Source organism: Sciurus carolinensis, chromosome 5 (genome assembly GCF_902686445.1).
Source record: "Sciurus carolinensis chromosome 5, mSciCar1.2, whole genome shotgun sequence".
In the NCBI taxonomy this organism is placed as follows: domain Eukaryota; kingdom Metazoa; phylum Chordata; class Mammalia; order Rodentia; family Sciuridae; genus Sciurus; species Sciurus carolinensis.
Window position 1 is genome coordinate 159,058,758 of NC_062217.1, and position 17,371 is coordinate 159,076,128.

General features: G+C 40.6%; 1 protein-coding gene across 1 annotated transcript in view; it reads left to right on the plus strand.

The window, feature by feature from the left end:
- The first annotated feature begins 325 nt into the window (after positions 1-325).
- Positions 326-17,371, plus strand: part of LOC124985796 (armadillo repeat-containing protein 7-like) — a 36,252-nt gene continuing 19,206 nt past the window's right edge. Inside the window, exons 1-2 of the mRNA XM_047554402.1 lie at positions 326-439; positions 4,501-4,592. Coding sequence (XP_047410358.1) covers positions 326-439; positions 4,501-4,592 — 206 coding nt within the window. The remainder of the gene's footprint in view (positions 440-4,500; positions 4,593-17,371) is intronic.

Sequence of the window (17,371 nt, forward strand, 5' to 3'; positions counted from 1 at the left end):
CCTACCACCGAGCCACAACCCCAGCCCCCATGTGCACTTCCTTCCATTTGTTTAGATCTCCTTCCTCAGAATCACCCACCCCTTTGGAAGTCATTTCCGAGTCCACTTTTGGAAAGCAACTTCCTAATACATCAGACTTCGTAATCAGAGGCCGTTGCGCTGCTGGGACTCCCTCAATCTCCTGCTCATCATCAGTCTCTTCAGTCCTGGGAAAGCCACATCCGGCACACAGCTTTAGGTGACAGAAAAGGCTGATGGGCCATCATAAGTTGTCAGCCTGCTCAGCCCTGAGCAGTGGGAGGCAACAGCAGCAATTAGGTCCAGAATGAGTGCCAACGCGGAAGGGGGTGAGCTTCCCCCTCCCACCCGTTGCCAGGCAGCCGGGGCCACTGAAGCCCGCCCCCTGCAGCCCGTTTTTAGCCAGGCTAACAAGGGAGAGGTGGGAGGCATTTTGCTCACCAAATACAGAGCAGGCACACTTGGCAACACAGCAGCTCTGTTCCTCCCCAGATAGATCCCCCAGCTCCATCAAGTCCCTAAGCTCCAGCAGAGGCAGGCTAGAGCTTTAATGCAGACCCTAACTTCAACCAGCATCTGGAGGCCCCACCAGGAGCCATACTGGCAGTGGAAAGGAGTGATGCCCAGGGCCAGGGATAGTCATTGGGGCACAAGGTGTTCCCACTCCTACCTTTAAATCCATCAGTGGGCACTTTGCTTTATGCCAAAGAGTTGAGGAAAGGGGGTGACAGCTGACTTCAGCTTTATGCTTCTCCATCTGATCCTGCCCTGACCACTCCTTGTAAAGACAGTGTTCAAGAACACGAGATTGGAATCCAGATAGACCTGGTGCACACCTTTGCTCTGCTCTTACTCACTGGTGCTCTTAGAGAATGCGCTCACCCTCTCTGTGCCGCATGTCTCTCACCCGTAAAACGAGGATGACAGGACACTGCCCATAGAGCCATCATAAGGCATTAGTGAGATGGCATTTACAAAATGCTTAGCATGGCCCTGGCACATTTTTGGGAGTTAATTAATGCATGATTAATATTTGTTGAATGAGGGAGTAGGTGAATGGATGAAAGGAGACTGCATTTGAGGGTAGAAAAGTGAACCATAATTAAGTGACTACTCTAGACAGGCACTGAGTTAGAATGCGGGGGGGATAGGGAACAGAATTCAGATGTCATTCCTGCTGTCATGAACTATATATGGGACTGGAGCCAGACCTTCATTTCAAAAGGAAATACAGCACAGATAAACATACTTTTTTTTTTTTTTTTGGTAACTGGGATTGCACTCAGGGACACTTGACCACTGAGTCACACCCCACTCCCAGCCCTTTTTTGTATTTTACTTAGAGAAAGGGTCTCACTGAGTTGCTCAGCACATCGCTGTTGCTGAGGCTGTCTTTGAACTCGCAATCCTCCGGCCTCAGCCTTCCAAGTCGCTGGGATTACAGGGGTGGGCCACTGCGCCTGACTGATCAACATACATTTTAAAGTGGACTTAAGTGCTACATGAAAGCACACAAGAAAGGAACATGATCTGAGGGAGGGCTTCTCTGAGGATGTGCCATTTCTCAAGATGTGATCTCTGAAGGATGCGAGAGGATTAACCATAGTGACATTCAAGAAGAGCAGAGAACATGCATGAAGCTCTGAGGTAGAAGGGAATGTGGTATAGTCAAGGAACCAAAGGGTAGGGCTGTGCCTTTGTAGTATCCAAATGAGCAGCTGGATTCATGGAGCTAGAAGTCCACGTGAAAGCACCTGTGTCCTCAGGACCCCTCTGTGCCACCCATGAAAGGCATGGGTAAACCATCCTAGGAAACTAAAAGTGAAGTGAGATTTAGGAAGCAAACTAGGAGAATTTGTTACATCAACCAGGGTATTTCAGTCACTAGTGCTGCATAACAAATAGCCCCCAAATGTAATAGCTTAAAATAACCATTTTAATTTGCTCATGACTTTGGGGGCTACAAATTTGCCAAGGGCTTAACTCAGCAGAGCTCACTAGAGGTCTCTCATGCAGTTACAGTCAGACGTCAGCCAGGGCTGCAGTTATCTGAAGGCTCAATGGAGCTGGACACTCAGGATTGCTCACTCACAGAACTGACAGTTGCCACTTGTGATAGCCGGGAGCTCAACTGGGCTATCAACTGGACTGTCTGTACAGGGCCTCTCCACATGTTGCCAACTGGGTTTGACAGACTAGAACACTGCTCAGGAAACATGGCTGAAGTGACGAGGAACAGAGGGGAGGGTGGCTATGGGGGGAGGGTGGTAGAAAGACATTTTTCTTCATTTCTTCCTCCCTCCTTCCTTGCTTCGTTTCTTTCCTAGTGGGGTAGCTTTTAAGTATGTTTCAAGTATTGCAAGGAAGCAAATATTCAGGAGTGGGAAGACATGACTGACAGTTTGAGGTTCCTATGAAGGCTGGGATCAGGGTATTCACATCAAGGGTAGAATTATTAGTCTTACAAAGAAGGAGGGCTGTCTTCCAAAGCCCTTCCCTGTCTCATTGTCTTCACCATTGTGCATCCTCAGCTTCTCCCGCCCTGAAGTTCTCCAGCAATCAAGCTGGCCTCACTCTCCACACAAAAATACATCAGCAATAAATCAGCCCTCATTCTTCATGTGGTTATGTTTTATAGCCTTGGAAAACTGTAAGTACTTGCTCCCTGCTGTAGTTCTCATAGTGCCTGGTGCAGCAAAACTGAGCTCAGTTAAAGTCTCAATCAATGTGCTACTTATCAGTGCATTTGGGTTACAAACTCAGAAACCCCCAAGGATAGAGACACATCATTGTCTGTCTCCCAGTGTGGAAGAGTTCAGAGGCAACATGGGGTCCACAGCGATTTAACAAACCAAACCAGAGACAAATATGCTCCAAATGAATGTTATGAATGTTTTTGAGAGAATGAACCAATAGTGACCACAACCACCTAATCAGCTATTGCATGAGAACTTTTCAGATATATCCCCTGATCAACAGTGAGATTCTTCCAGAGATGAAGATCAGACCTGGTTTTATCCATATTGATTGAGGATCTACTGCTACATGCCAGACACTTTGACTTGGGAAAAATTCATTCCTCTGACTCAACACTTTCCCGAGGCAGTAGATATTGGCCTCTGTATTGTGCATCTTAAATGCCAAATTTCCAGGTGCCTTGTAGCAGGCTGCTTTATTTAGACAGCAAACAAAACTTTTGGTTAGAGGTTTTGAAAATAATGCAATCTATTTTTCCTTTCTCCTAGCTATTTTCCATTCTTATGTAATGTGTGTTCCACAAGATTTGAGCCAAGCAGGAAGCAGAAAGCAGCAGGCACTGTACATCTAATGTGCTCAGAAGCAGGAGGCCAAGGCTTCCTGCCAGCTGGTACTGGACTTGCCAGTTGACTTTGGACTTGCTGGATCCCTTGGTTCAACAAGTCCACAGCAAAACAAGGCATGCAGGTCAGTTCAAACCTGACCGTAGGGATGGATAGACAGTTTAGGGGGAGGCCTGAGCTCGGGACAGTGCTGATTATTTGCAGAATGGACTTCATTGGCTCACCTTTCCTGGAAGAAGGGATAGTTGAGTCAAGGAGATCTGCTCTCAACTGAGAACCTTTCTTTTGGGTCCCCTCTTCATTTTCTTACTAGGAAATGGGGAGACCACAAGGCAGATTTACCTGACAGCACCACCTCCTGACATTTTTCCCTCTCACTGAACCTCCCTCGCCCAACTCCTCATGAAATACAGGAAGCCACAACTGTCAGATTTCTTGTACCCATTCTAACTAGTAGCACTTTTTCTTGTACTCCTAACCCTTAGAGATAGATACATATTTCTATGTTTAATTGAATACTACTTTTTAATAATTGTTCTTTTCAGAGTCTTGAAACACACAGTCCAATCATCTTTAATTCAATATAAGATGTCTCATGATACTCTATGAATCTTCCAATACAAGGAGATACTGTCATTAGCACAAGTGGCTGGAGAATACACAGTAAACTTGGTCTTTCACCCGACACCAATGTGAATATAAATCACTTCAGCTGAAATGAGAAAAGTATAAATGGCAGCCTTTGATATTGAAGTGTGATGGGAAACAAAATTATTTTCTTTCTTTGATTTATTTGCAAAGAATTAGAAAACCTTGCCTAAACTTGTCTTCTATGAAGAAAAAAAAGCAAAGTGAATATTCTCCAGCATAGGTCCTCTAGAAACACAGGAACTTTTTTTTTTTTTAGTTCTTTTTAGTTATATAGGACAGTAGAGTCCATTCTGATAAAATTATGCATGCATAGAATATATCTTATTCTCATTGGGGCCCCAGTCTCATGGATGTACACAGTGGTGGGATTAACTGTGGTATATTCACATATGTACATAGGAAAGTTAGGTCTGATTCTTCCCACTGTCTTTCCTATTTCTATCCCCACTTCCCTTCATTCCCTTTGTCTAATCCTCTGTTCTTCCTCTCCCTCTCCCTTTTTGTGGGTTAGCTTCAGAACTTTAAGGGGTGCTTCCTGCAACCTGAGAGTGAAAGGAGAAGAGAAAGAACCCCTTTAATATCCATCTGCATAGCAGGCATCAGGTAAGTAGTGGGGAAGGGAAGGAGTTAAACATGTGCTCTAAAAATAGACATGGCTACCTGGGCACAGTGGTGTACACTGCTGCTTAGGAGGCTGAGGCAGGAGGATTGCAAGTTCAAAGCCAGCCTCAGCCAAAGCAAAGTGCTAAGCAATTCACTGAGATCCCATTGCTAAATAAAATACAAAATAGGGCTGGGGATGTGGTTCAGTGGTCAAGTGCCCCTTAGTTCAATCCCTAGAACCACCTCCCTGTCAAAAAAAAATAGTCACAGCTATTACGATATCTAAATCCTAGTGTTCTATGCTACCTCTCCCTTAAAGACAGTGTCTTCATATCCACTGGCTTTCAACAATTTTTTAAGCCACATGTTTCTTAAAAGAATCTATCACAGCTCTCAATGCCCAGTAGAATGTATGACGTCATGAAATGTGTGGTACTACCTTATTTTAGCCCTTGACCCTCTTATTTCTCCAATGGCAATCAGTACCAAGTAACATCAGTATTACTTTATAAGCCATTCTCTTCTTACCTTCAAGTTCTCAATGCCTCCCACTGCATAGCCCCTTTAGGTCCTGGATATTATTATTCCAACCACAAATCAGTGTCTAATTCACTATTTTGAACATAAGCGCTTGGGCTAAAAGGAAAGATGAGTTTGAGAATCAGAGAGATTCGAATCTGAGACTCTCTTCTTTCTAGCTGTGTGATCTCTGCAAGTCACTCCGCCTCTCAGAGGCCCTGTCTACTTACCTGCAACACAAGAATAGCAACACTTACTTCACAGAATCACTGTAAGAACTTAACAGAACTATGTGAAACCCCAGTCAATTGCAATTAGTCGTTCATGCATGCCAATGCAGTCTGTAATAATGTCTAAAATAGTCTTACTTGAAGTTCAAGTTTTATCTTTTAAACATTTTGAAGTTGAAAAACAAAAAATAGGGTCCTAGCAGTCATTCCTCTTTTTCATTCAATTCATCATTAGTTCTTTACGAAGTCTGAGACTTCAGTCTCCATTTCTGTGGCCATTCTATGGGAACACTCCCTCACAGACCTGAAGAGCAACAACCCTCTAAGAACATTTCATTTTCTCTGTTCTTCCTGTGGCTCCTGTATCCCTTTAGTTCCCCTGCTTCCCTCATTTCCAATCCACAGTTCCTCACTCATGGCGTCATTGCTGGTAAGGAGAATACTAGGGGCTTTATGTCCCTAAAAACACTGAGGGATCTGACATCTGTGAGACATTCCGCCATGTCATAAATTGAGCTGTGTCTCTGTATTAGTTTCTCATGGCTGTAACCCATCAACCCAGGCTAGTAGCTCCAAAGAACTCACACTATCATACAACTTGTAGGTTAGAATTTCAACATGGTTCTCACTGAGTTAAATCAAGGTATTGACAGGGCTGCATCCTTTCTAGAGGCTCTTGGGGAGATCTATTCCCTGCCCTTTCCTAACTCCTAGAGGCCAAACCACACAATCCATGGCTCCTTTACTCCACCTTGAAAACTAGCAATGTTGTGTCTCTCTAACGGTTCTTCTATCACATCTGCCCCTGATCCTCCTCTTTTGCTTCCCTCTTCCACTTTTAAGGAGCCTTGTGACTTCACTGAACCCACCTGAGTAATCTCCTTATTTTAAAGTGAGCTCATTAGCAACCTTAACATCTTCTGCCACCAGAGTTTCTCTTTCCCTTATAAACTAATGTTCCACTGTTGCATGGATTAGAACAGGGCTATCTTTGGGAGGCTTTTCTTTGGCTTACTAAAGTTTTCATTTCTTTTTCTACTTTGAATTGCACTATCAAATGTCCTCTTTCATTAATCTTACTTCAATAAATTCCACATCCCATTAAAAGAGAATAATTTTTGAGGTCCTAGGAAAAGGGGTAGGGACAAAACATCCTTCTACATGTCTAAAGAATTTAGTAGTATGCCCATTCAAAGACTAATAGATGACAGTCTCTCTACATGTCTAAAGAATTTAGTAGTATGCCCATTCAAAGACTAATAGATGACAGTCTCCTCCCCTTTCCATGGAAAAGCAGCTTCCTATAAACTACTAGATATGGGTGAACTTTCCTGGTCCAGTATTCGTGGAGGTCTATAGTTTGATTCAAGCTGTCCATACATGTCATCATTCCCTGGTATACTCTTTATCTTCAAATGACAATGAAATCCTTCCAGAACCCAATCTCTGCACCAGACGTGGTCCACATGCAGAATAAATATATTTAGCCCAACCCCTTCAAAGGTCTGATATTTAAGAGTTTGTTTGGGTGGAGTCGTTTTGCCATCACTTTCTGCCTAGCTGCTCTTGGCTCCTGGCATGTTCTTGAGCCATTTTCTTCTCCCAGCATATTGGTCAATCTCACCTCTTTTGTGAAACCTTATGTCAAGAAGACATTCTTTCCCAGCTTAAATTCAATGCATACTTTAAGACATGCTCATTATTTGATGCAGTTTTTACATAGCCTTGGGATATCTCCTGGGACATTGAATGTTTATCTCATTTTCCCTAAACAAAATGCAAGTCTCTCAAGGGCAGAAACTGTCTTCCATTTTTTCCTATTGCACAAGTCAAGGAGTGGGTGGAGTTGAGGGAGTGGGGTATTGAGTCTTTATATGTAACAAGTAGGAATTGCAGAATTGCTTTGGAAAAAAAGACTGGAAAAATGTTCAGGTCTTTAGTCCTGGTCACAAATAGGTCTAGTTCTCCTCAGAACATAAGGATTTGTACTTCCCAGTACCCTTGAAGTTAGGTGTGGGAAATGACTCATTTCACCCAGTGAACATATGAGCAGAAATGACAGTCATTTTTCTGAACATTTTTTGAGTATATAACGTGTCCTTCCTTCTTGTCCCCTTTTCAAGTTGACTAGCTAAAGTTAGGTGTGGAAGCTCAAGAACCAGTGCCCCAGAATGAAGCTCCCACTGAATTGAGATGGACCTGGAGCAGAAAAGAAAATTAGATCTGGTCTGGTACATTTGTTACAATTAGTGAGCCCATGTTGACATATATTAACTAAAGTCCATATTTTTTCACATTCCCTTAGTTTTCATGTTATGCCTCTTTTCTGTGCCATGATTTCACCCAGGATACCACTTTACATTTAATTGCCCTAACACTTCTGGGCTCCTCTTGGTTATGACAGTTTCTTTGTGTTTCCTTGCTTTTGATGACTTCAATAATTTTGAGTAACACTGGTCAGTGATATTGAAGGATGCCTCCCTATTGAATTTGTCTGATGTTTTCTCATGATTAGACAGGGGTTATGTGTTTTGAGGGGAAAGAACACAGTGATAAAGTGCTGTTTTCATCATATCATATAAAGGCTATATATTGTCAACATGACATGACTATTGATGTTGACCTTGACCACCTGGCTAAGGTATCATTTTTTAGATTTCTCCATTGTGAAGTAGCTCTATATTTAGCCCTGTTTATATTCTGTACTCTTTGAAAGGAAGTCACTGTGCATAACTCTCACTTAAAGAGTGGGGACTTTGGTTCCCCCTCTTTAGGGTGGAGTATACATATATTATTTGTTGTTTCCTGCATAGGTGATGTATCTTTTTCCCCATTTATCAATTTATATGAAAGTTTATTTATATCAGAATGGTCTCATGAATATCCATCATATATTTGGGGTTACATTCTAATACTACTCTATTTAGTCATACTGATACTACATTCTAGTCCTGCTCTTGATGTGCCAAGTCATGGAAGACTTTACTATATATGTTCACTTTTTAAAAATCGAGTTAAGAGCTTCCTTAGAAGGCATGACTTTTCCTACCTCATTCATTATTCTGAGGTCAAAGGAAAATTCAAGTTAATACAAGGAATGTTCTCTTTATTCTACACTAAATCTGCTTCTTTAAAAGTGTAGAAGATATTATGGACTTTGAGTATTAATGCTCCTCATAACTAGATGATTGTGCTTTTAGGGCCCAGGAGCAGATGAAATCCTACCCTAACCATTTCCCCTTTGCCCACAAACCACTTTTTGGAGACCAGAGAGGAAACAGATCTTGACTGTACCATTGAGGTTTGAAGATTGACAAATTTGAACTCATCAGGGTAGCAGAGAGCCCGACATGAGCCAAAGACAGCCATATAGCTAGTCTTCTGTTATACCCTTATTCTAACCCAGACTGGCCCTTAACTACCAAGCCTGCCTTATGATCATGCCCTTGGAAACTCTAAAATTCATTTTCAATCTTGCTTTTCCTTTAGAAGAGGATCTTAATAGCATTCTGACTGTGACCTTTGAAAGTCCAAAATTTAAGGGGAAAGAATGATAGAAAACTGACTCCTCAAACACATAATACCATTCAATTATTAAATACAGAGCTTGAGTAAACACCAGATTGAATTACTCTGGTTTGCTTCAGAAGCATAACTTCAGGAACATAATGTTGTAACTTAGCCATAATTCCTCAGTGTTGAACTTGGCTTTATATTGAGTACAGCGTTCAGGTATAGTGGGCCTGCCTGCTTGAACTAATCTCCATGACACATACTTGGAAAACTTGTGGTCTGCTTCTTCAGTGGTGGTACAGAATTATGTTTCTAAGTAGCAGCAAATCCCTTGTCAAAAAAGATTTTTTTAAACCTCAGAGACTTGTTAGCGCTGGGTAACTAATAATAAGAGAATACTTGCAGATTAAGAGAACTATACCAATGCTAAGATTGCCTGACATAAAATAGGTAGGAATGTGCATGTGTGCATATGTGCACATAAACACACAAGAACTTTTACACTATAAAAATGTGAGGAAGACTTTCTCTCAAGGCAACCTATCTTATTTTGTGTGTTCATTTAGTAATATTCCTAAATATTAGAAGTATTTAAATACCATACTCAATGCTCATAAAAATTCACAATTAGTAAGTTTCAGAAAACACAAACTTATTAAAATGTCTTACTTGGACATTTTTGTTTATTTCTCAAACTATATTTATACAAAAAATCATCATATACATGCATCCTCTACTTAAGAAAACTATTACCCAGAGTTCTAGCCTATTAAGTGTGTGCTTCCAACAGCCAAGCATTGAGAGCCTTCTAGTCTTAGAACCAGAGGGTCAGCATGCCTCTGTCAGAGCATTGATCTACAACCCAAGCAAGAGACAATAAGTCAAATACAATTTTGAAAATGTAATATGTCAATTTAAAACTGCTGTTCACAGAGGGTTAGAAAACCAATTTTCAGAGGAGCAGGTCAGAAGTGGTAAACAAATTCCCACGGCTAAGCAGTTGCTGATGTAAATTGTCTAAAATGAAAGATATTTATTCATGACCACAGTGGGTTCAAAAAATTAATTCAGAGAAGTTTTTTTTCACCTTCCCTGGAGTATGCAATTCTTAAATAAATGATCAATAGCTGACTTGAGCCAAATAGAAGGACTTGTCCAGGATCAGGCAGGTAATTACTTACAGTGATGAGCCGAGGAAGTAAGACAGCCAGGGACACAGTGGCATTAATCATGGCTTGAAACCATTTCTCCCCTTCTAGCTGCATCATCTGAAAAATCACTGAACAACTTAGTCCACTAGGAAATTCATAGATCAGAGTGTGTATTTCAGATCCCTCTGTTTTCAGAACAACCCCCAGAGCAAGCAGAAAAGATTGTTAATGGGAGGCAATATCATTTTGTACCTTTTAAGAGACATTGGAGCTACTGGTTAGCTGAGGGAGCCTGAGTACATGGGGGTTGGGGAAGGGGAATGAGACGTGAGCAATTTGGGCCTGTAAATATCTGTTTAGTTCCCTGGTGGGAATTGAGAAGAGAACATTTGCTTCATTTAGTCCTCAGAACAAAATACCCACAGCTGGAACCCAAACTTTCTGCCTCTATAAGCGAGGCCAAGACGAAAAGGCTAATGTGGAATCAGTCTGGCATTTCAGCCCTGGAAGTTCCTTTATTTGTTCCCAAGGGTGACTCACTGACAGGTCTATGGAAGAAAATGGCAGGACGTCAAAGCAGAAGGAAAGGAACCCTTGATGTGCGGATATAGTGACCCCACAAATTTCACGTCTAGGAATCCAAGTATAGCTGAAGTTAGAACAGTAAACAATCTAATGTCCATCACTAGGGAGACAGGCTAAAAAAAGTGAATATTCTGTAATTAGAAAAACAAGATAGATATGTGTGTGTGTGTGTGTGTGTGTGTGTGTGTATCTGTGTGTGTGTGTGTGTAGTGCATATGTTGTATGGAATGATTTTCAACATGAATTATTAAGTGAAAAAAAGCAAGAAGCAGAACAAGATGTATAGCTTATTTCCACTTGTAGAAAAATATATATTTATAAACATTTTATATTGTTATCATTCCACATACATAGATAATTTCTGCAAAACACCCAAAAACTATTGACTTTGAAAAATTGGGAAGTCTTGAAAATGAGGAGAGGGATTTATGTTTTCCTTCATGTTTAATTTTTTTCTTACTACAAATGTATATTGATTATAAAATTAAAACACATTTAATAAAAAGCTTCCCTTTACTAAGAGGAACATCAATCTAGTAGTCTGTAGCCCTTAGTGATTAAATCTTTAGTCACTAATGACCAATGAGAAATTACTGAAATCCAAGGTGTTTGAGGTGGATTCTGTCATTTACTAGTTCTATGACCTTGGTTAAGTGTGGGAAGCCATCCTTATCTAGCAGAATCAGTCCATGGGACTCAGATGTCTGGCTTCTAGGAACTGCCAGGAAGCATGTGGTGCTGTGTGGGAGTGGTTCCCTGTCTCCTTCTGGAATATTCCCCTAAGAGAATGGCTCCCCTAACTCCTCCCTATTCTGTCCATCACAGAAACTCCTCCAGGTCTTGGCACCCTTTCCCTGTGTGTCTATACATAAAAGAGACTTGGGCTACTTCATGTTGTAAGAGGCCAGAGCTGGTATGACCAAACCCATAATGACCCCCTCATTTAAAAAGAGTATTGGTCCTTGTGCATTTATTGAGTAGATAAGTTTATGGGTAACTGATTGATAAACAGCCAACATCATCCTCCGGCAGTTAACTCTTTTCTCAACCACTTGGGATGTGGCTGAAAGACCCCCACAGATAAATGCCTTACAGAATTTTTTAGTAAATTAATAGGTCAGATTAGATTTGGGATATTCAAAGAAGAAGGCATATCTGCTGCCTTGGGTGTGGAAGACTAGGGAAGAAGTGGCAGGATTCCAGGTGCTGTTGCCTGTATCTCTGCTTCAAGGGTGGATTCAACCTCATCTAATCTGTTTATATGATGCTTCCATATAGGGTCTAGCTAGAATAAGGATTCTAAAGCTAAAATAAATTGAAAAATAAAAACTCCTGTGAATGTAAGAGATGCATTTCTAACATTGGTTAGCACTCATTGAGTCCTGTTGATACATTGAGCACCAAACCAAAACATTATGTGCAGCATTTCTATTAATCCTTACAATAATTCTATGAAGTACATACTATTGCCATTCCCACTTGAAAGTTAAGAAAGCAAAAATAACCTCTCTTGCCCTGACTGATATCCCACAATAGGAAAGTACTGAAGTCAAGAGAACAAACTCAAGATCTCCCAAGTCTGCTTCCTTGATGACTATGAGATACCCTCTCAGGCATCAGAACAGGGAGAGTGTACTCCTGTCTCACCAAGCCCACCAGGAGGCTCACAGGATGATAAGATGGTACACACTTGGCCACTGCTGCTCACAGAATGGTTTGAGAATAAGCTGTATCACCCGGGAGCTTTCAAGAAAGACAAAATCATGGGCTCCACCCAGGCTGACTAAGTCAGCAACTCTGGGGGTAAAGTCCTGCCATTTGAATTTTAATAAGGTCCCCATGGAATTCATAGGTTCCTTCAGGTCTGGGACGTGGTCTGAACATCACTACCAGATTCTCAATTCAAGTTCAGTGGCCATCAAACATCACCCCTTCTGAACATTAGAATCACCCAGAACATTCTTTAAGACTATCAATGCTCCAGCCCCACTTAATTAAACCTCAGGGGCAGCCTGGAAGAGTTCATTTTTTGTAGCTACCTGGATTATTCCAACATGCAGCCAAAGTTAAAAACCATCATTCTAGACCTAAAATTTCAAAGACCAGTGAGTTTTTGGCTGCATGAAGTCATTTGGGGAGCATTAGCAAGCAATACTGATGTATAGATCCCCGGGGGTTTTGTTTTAGTTGTTCGGGAGAATGACCTGAACTTGGAACTTTTTAACACTCCCCAAGCAACTTGAACCTACAACCAGTTAAGAACTACTTTAGGAGGAGGGAGGGCCCAGCTCAAACCTGACTTCCCTTCCACCTGGTTCATCCACCCATACAGAAGCAACAGAAGCCTGAGGCTAATGACAAAGATTCCAGTGGATTTCCACCAGCACCTAGCCACCCTGAGCAAACTCCTAGACCAGGAACTGTAAGACACTTATTTGTCAACATGGCCACAAAGTAAAAGTTCTGCTGTGTTTTCACTTCCTCTTGACTCCTCCAAACCCTCAGACTGGTAAAATGAGTACAGATACTGCAGTTTGTGAGTTTGACACTTATTTAGCTGTAACCTCAGAAATCTGATTCATCATTCCCAGGGAACATCTAAAATTGCAGCCTGTTGAGAAGGAGATGCTCAAAGGAAATAAACTCAGACCCGAAGTACTCCTGAGAAAATTATGCCTTTTGGGAAGAACAAAGCATCATACCTTTTAATGAACAGGATATATTTGCTTGGGTCTCATGTTAATTTAGAACTCATGCTAATCCCGGTTGAGGAATCAAAATTTGCATTTATATAGAGGCTGAATACTCTATCAAAAGACATCTGTCCTGAAATTCTATTTTTTCTATAGGAAACATGAGGTCAAAAATGATAGCATCTTTGGGTATTGGACAAAGGATAAGCATGTAACTCGGAGAGATTCAAGTTCAAGTCTGTCCTCTACTTTTTACTACTTAAGTAAGTTATTCCATCTCTCTAAGGTACAACTTCCTCATCTATAAAATAGGGATAATATCTCTTTCATGGGTAGATAGATAATAATCAAACAGATTGCTGTGCATACGTCTTCTCACACAATGATTCAAATGCTGTAGGCACCAAATTAATGTTTGTCTCCATCTCTCTCTTTGCCTGCTTTTTTCAAACAAATAGGAGATGAAATGGATTTATTGCCATTAATTGAAACCCATTCTGGTTCCATAATGGGCAGCTGTCAGATGTCACCTACACTGATCAAAGCCAACATTCTGCTTTTGGGGAGTCTTATGAATTCTCTAGGCTCTTCATCAAGCAGAGACTACCATGATTTATACTGGAGCAAATGAGCATCAGAAATTAAGGAGCAGTAAGAGATTGAGAGACATTCAAGGAGGAAATAAGACTAAGAAATCAGAAACCGAAAAAGTGGAATAAACATGATCCAATTTACCTGCAAACTTAACCAACCCAGACTTTCAGAAAAACATGCAGTCTAATGTTTACTTCTCAAGTCCCAGATTCCCAGTCTTCCCATGTTTGACTGTCAGGTACTCTCTGCCTAAGAAATATGCTTTCAGAAATCACTGAAAACTCACTATAAGCAGAGGAGTGGTAAGACTGGGTTGGTGAGCATGAAACAAGATCAGTCCCATGAGGAAGACGTCTGCTGAGCCAGAGCCAGGAATTCACACACACCACCATGTTGCTGGACTCTGCAGGAGCCAGGGTAGCAGCCTCCCGGCCTAGCAACTGTCTGTTGCCTTCTACTCTGAAGAACGTCTTCCTTGGCTGTGTTGATGCCACTCGTATATACAGGGACTTCCTCTTGGACATCTGGCATCTGCTTCCCAGTCTTTGTCTCGTGTTTCTCTTCCTCTGGTCATCCTTTGTATGCCGTGTTCTCCCACAAAGAAGAGAACACAGCTGAAGTCATAAACCTCACACCTCACCCTCACCCATGAGTTCCAGGACAGCATTTACAGGACTACCCCCAGGGCCATTCTCCACTCTGTGCTCCTCTCCTGAGCTCCAAACTTGAATATCCAACTGCCACCAAAACCTGAATCCAACATGTCTAAAACTTAACCAGTATTTTCCCCCAGATTTGTTCTCTTTCCTCTCACTTGGACCTCAGTCAAAGAAGTCTCCAATAAAACAGTTACAAGTCCTTGACCTTTATTCTCTAACATATCTAATCATCAGTACATCCTGGGGATTTGATTGTTTCAGTAATTCATTGAACAGTCCCAGAATAAGTCCCCTTACTCATTTTTGTTTTTCCTTTTGTTGTTGTTGTTGTTATAAATAGTCATACATGATAGTAGAATGCATTTTGACACCTCATACACAAATGGAGTACAATTTCTCATTCTTCTAGGTGTACATGATGTAGAATCATACCGATAGTTACATATGTTCACAGGTTAATAATGTCAGATTCATCCTACTATCTATCCTTCCTACCCCCAAACCCTCCCCTCCCTTCACTCCCCTAATCCAAACTCTATTCTTCTCTCTCTCCCACACCATTGTGAATTAGCATCTGTATAACAGACAAAACATTCAGCCTTTGTTTTGAGGGGATTAGTTTATTTCACTTAGCTTGATGTTCACACCTCCATCTATTTACTGGAAAATGCCAGTATTTCATTCTTCTTTAAGGCTGAGTAATATTCCATTTTGTATATATACCATATTTTCTTTATCTATTCATCTGTTGAAGGACACTGAGTTTGTTTCCACAGTTTAGCTATTGTGAGTTGAACTGCTATAAACATTGATGTGGCTGTGTCACTGTATGCATTAATCTGCAGGATATATAAAGAATTCAAAAAACTTAACACACACAAAAAACAAAGAACCCAATCAATAAATGGGCTAAGGAACTGAACAGATACTTCACAGAAGAAATACAATTGATCATCAAATACTTGAAAAAATATTCAACATCTGTTGTAATTAGAGAAATACAAATCAAAACTTCTCTAAGATTTCATCTCACTCCAGTTAGAATGGCAATTATCAAGGATACAAGCAACAATAAATATTGGTGAGGATGTGGGGGAAAAGGTACACTCATACATCGCTGGTGGGAGTGCAAATTGGTGCAAACATTATGGAAAGCAGTCTGGAGATTACTCAGGAAACTTGGAATGGAACTACCATGTGACCCAGTTGTTTCACTCCTCTGATTATACCCAAAGGACTCAAAATCCACTTATTCTTTGGAAGGCCAGATAACTACATATGAAAAACTAATATCAGTGCAATGTAGTTTCATCAATAAATATTGGTTAAATTTTTATTTCTTGGTAGACATAGGTTCTTGGATAGAGAAGAAAATAAGAGTCTCTTCCTTGGGAAGCTCATAGACTAATACAGGAATGAGGAAAGAATTTATATATCAACAACTAAATTCAAAGTTGCCAATGATGCACTACGCTACAGTGTAATACTTGTTAAAATAAAGTCTCTCAACCTTGAACATTTTAAGGAGGCTCTTTGGGGAGACAGAATTTGAGAAGGAAATACAAGGATAAGAAGATACTACTGTTGTTACCACTGCCTTCACAGGCTTTTATTAAATACCTTACTACATACAAGGTTCTGTGTGCATTTTTCTATGTACATCTCTCATTCAATCCTCACAAAAGTCCAGCATGATAGAGGCTGTGTAAAAATATTTCCATCTTGCTAATGTAGAAACCAAAGCTTCCAGAGACTGACTATGGTCTGAGGACATACAATCAGGAAAGGGCTGGGGTTCAGACACAGGTTCATTCTTTAAATCACCATGTCACATAGAGAACACCATGTCTAGCAGAATGTAAGATAAATTCTATGGAAATGCCACAGAAGGTCAGGATCAAGCTGTTTTCTCTAGTATGATGGCCTCTAGGCCCATGTGGCTTCTGAACACTTTGTGACTCATCCTAAATTGAAAAATGTACTGAAAATATATAGTTCACATTTTGAAGATTTCTTATAAACAAGATCATGCAACATGTCTCAATAAATGACTTTACCTTGATTATATATTAAAATATTATTTTAGATATATTGGTTTAAGCAAAATATGTTATTAGAGTCCATGTCACCTGTTTTTCTTTTTTAGAGCAGTATGGTTATACACAGAAGTTTGGTTCAGTTTGACAAACTTGCACATGCATGGAATTTGATTTACTCCATTTCAGTCCTCATTCCCTCTGACTTTTCCTCCCCTCCTCCCTCCCCTTATTCTCCTTTCTCTAATCTACTTATATTCCTTCCTTCCTTTATTTATTTATTTTTGATTGGTGCTTTCAACATACACATAAAGGTGAAATTCCCCGTGGTACGTTTATATGTGTACATAACATGATGTTGTTAAATTGATTCCATATCCTCCCTCTTTGCCATCTCTCTTTCCTCCCTCTCAATCTCCTTCTATTCCATGATCTTCCCTATACCTTTATGATAGCCTATCTCTACTCTCTGTTACCTTCTTTCCCTTATTTTGCTCTAACTTCCACATATGAGAGAAAACATTTGACCTTTGATTTCTGGGTCTGGTCTATTTCACTTCTCCATTTCCATCCACTTACTAGCAAATGGTATAATTTCATTCTTCTTTATGACTGAAGAAAACTCCATTGTGTATATACAACATGTTTTCTTGATCCAGTCATCTATTGATTGGCATGTGGGCTGATTCCATAATTTGGCTACTAAGAATTGTGTTGCTATAAACATTGAAGAGGCTGTATCATTATAGTATGCTGATTTTCTTCCTTTTGGATAAATATCAAGAACTGGCACAGCTGA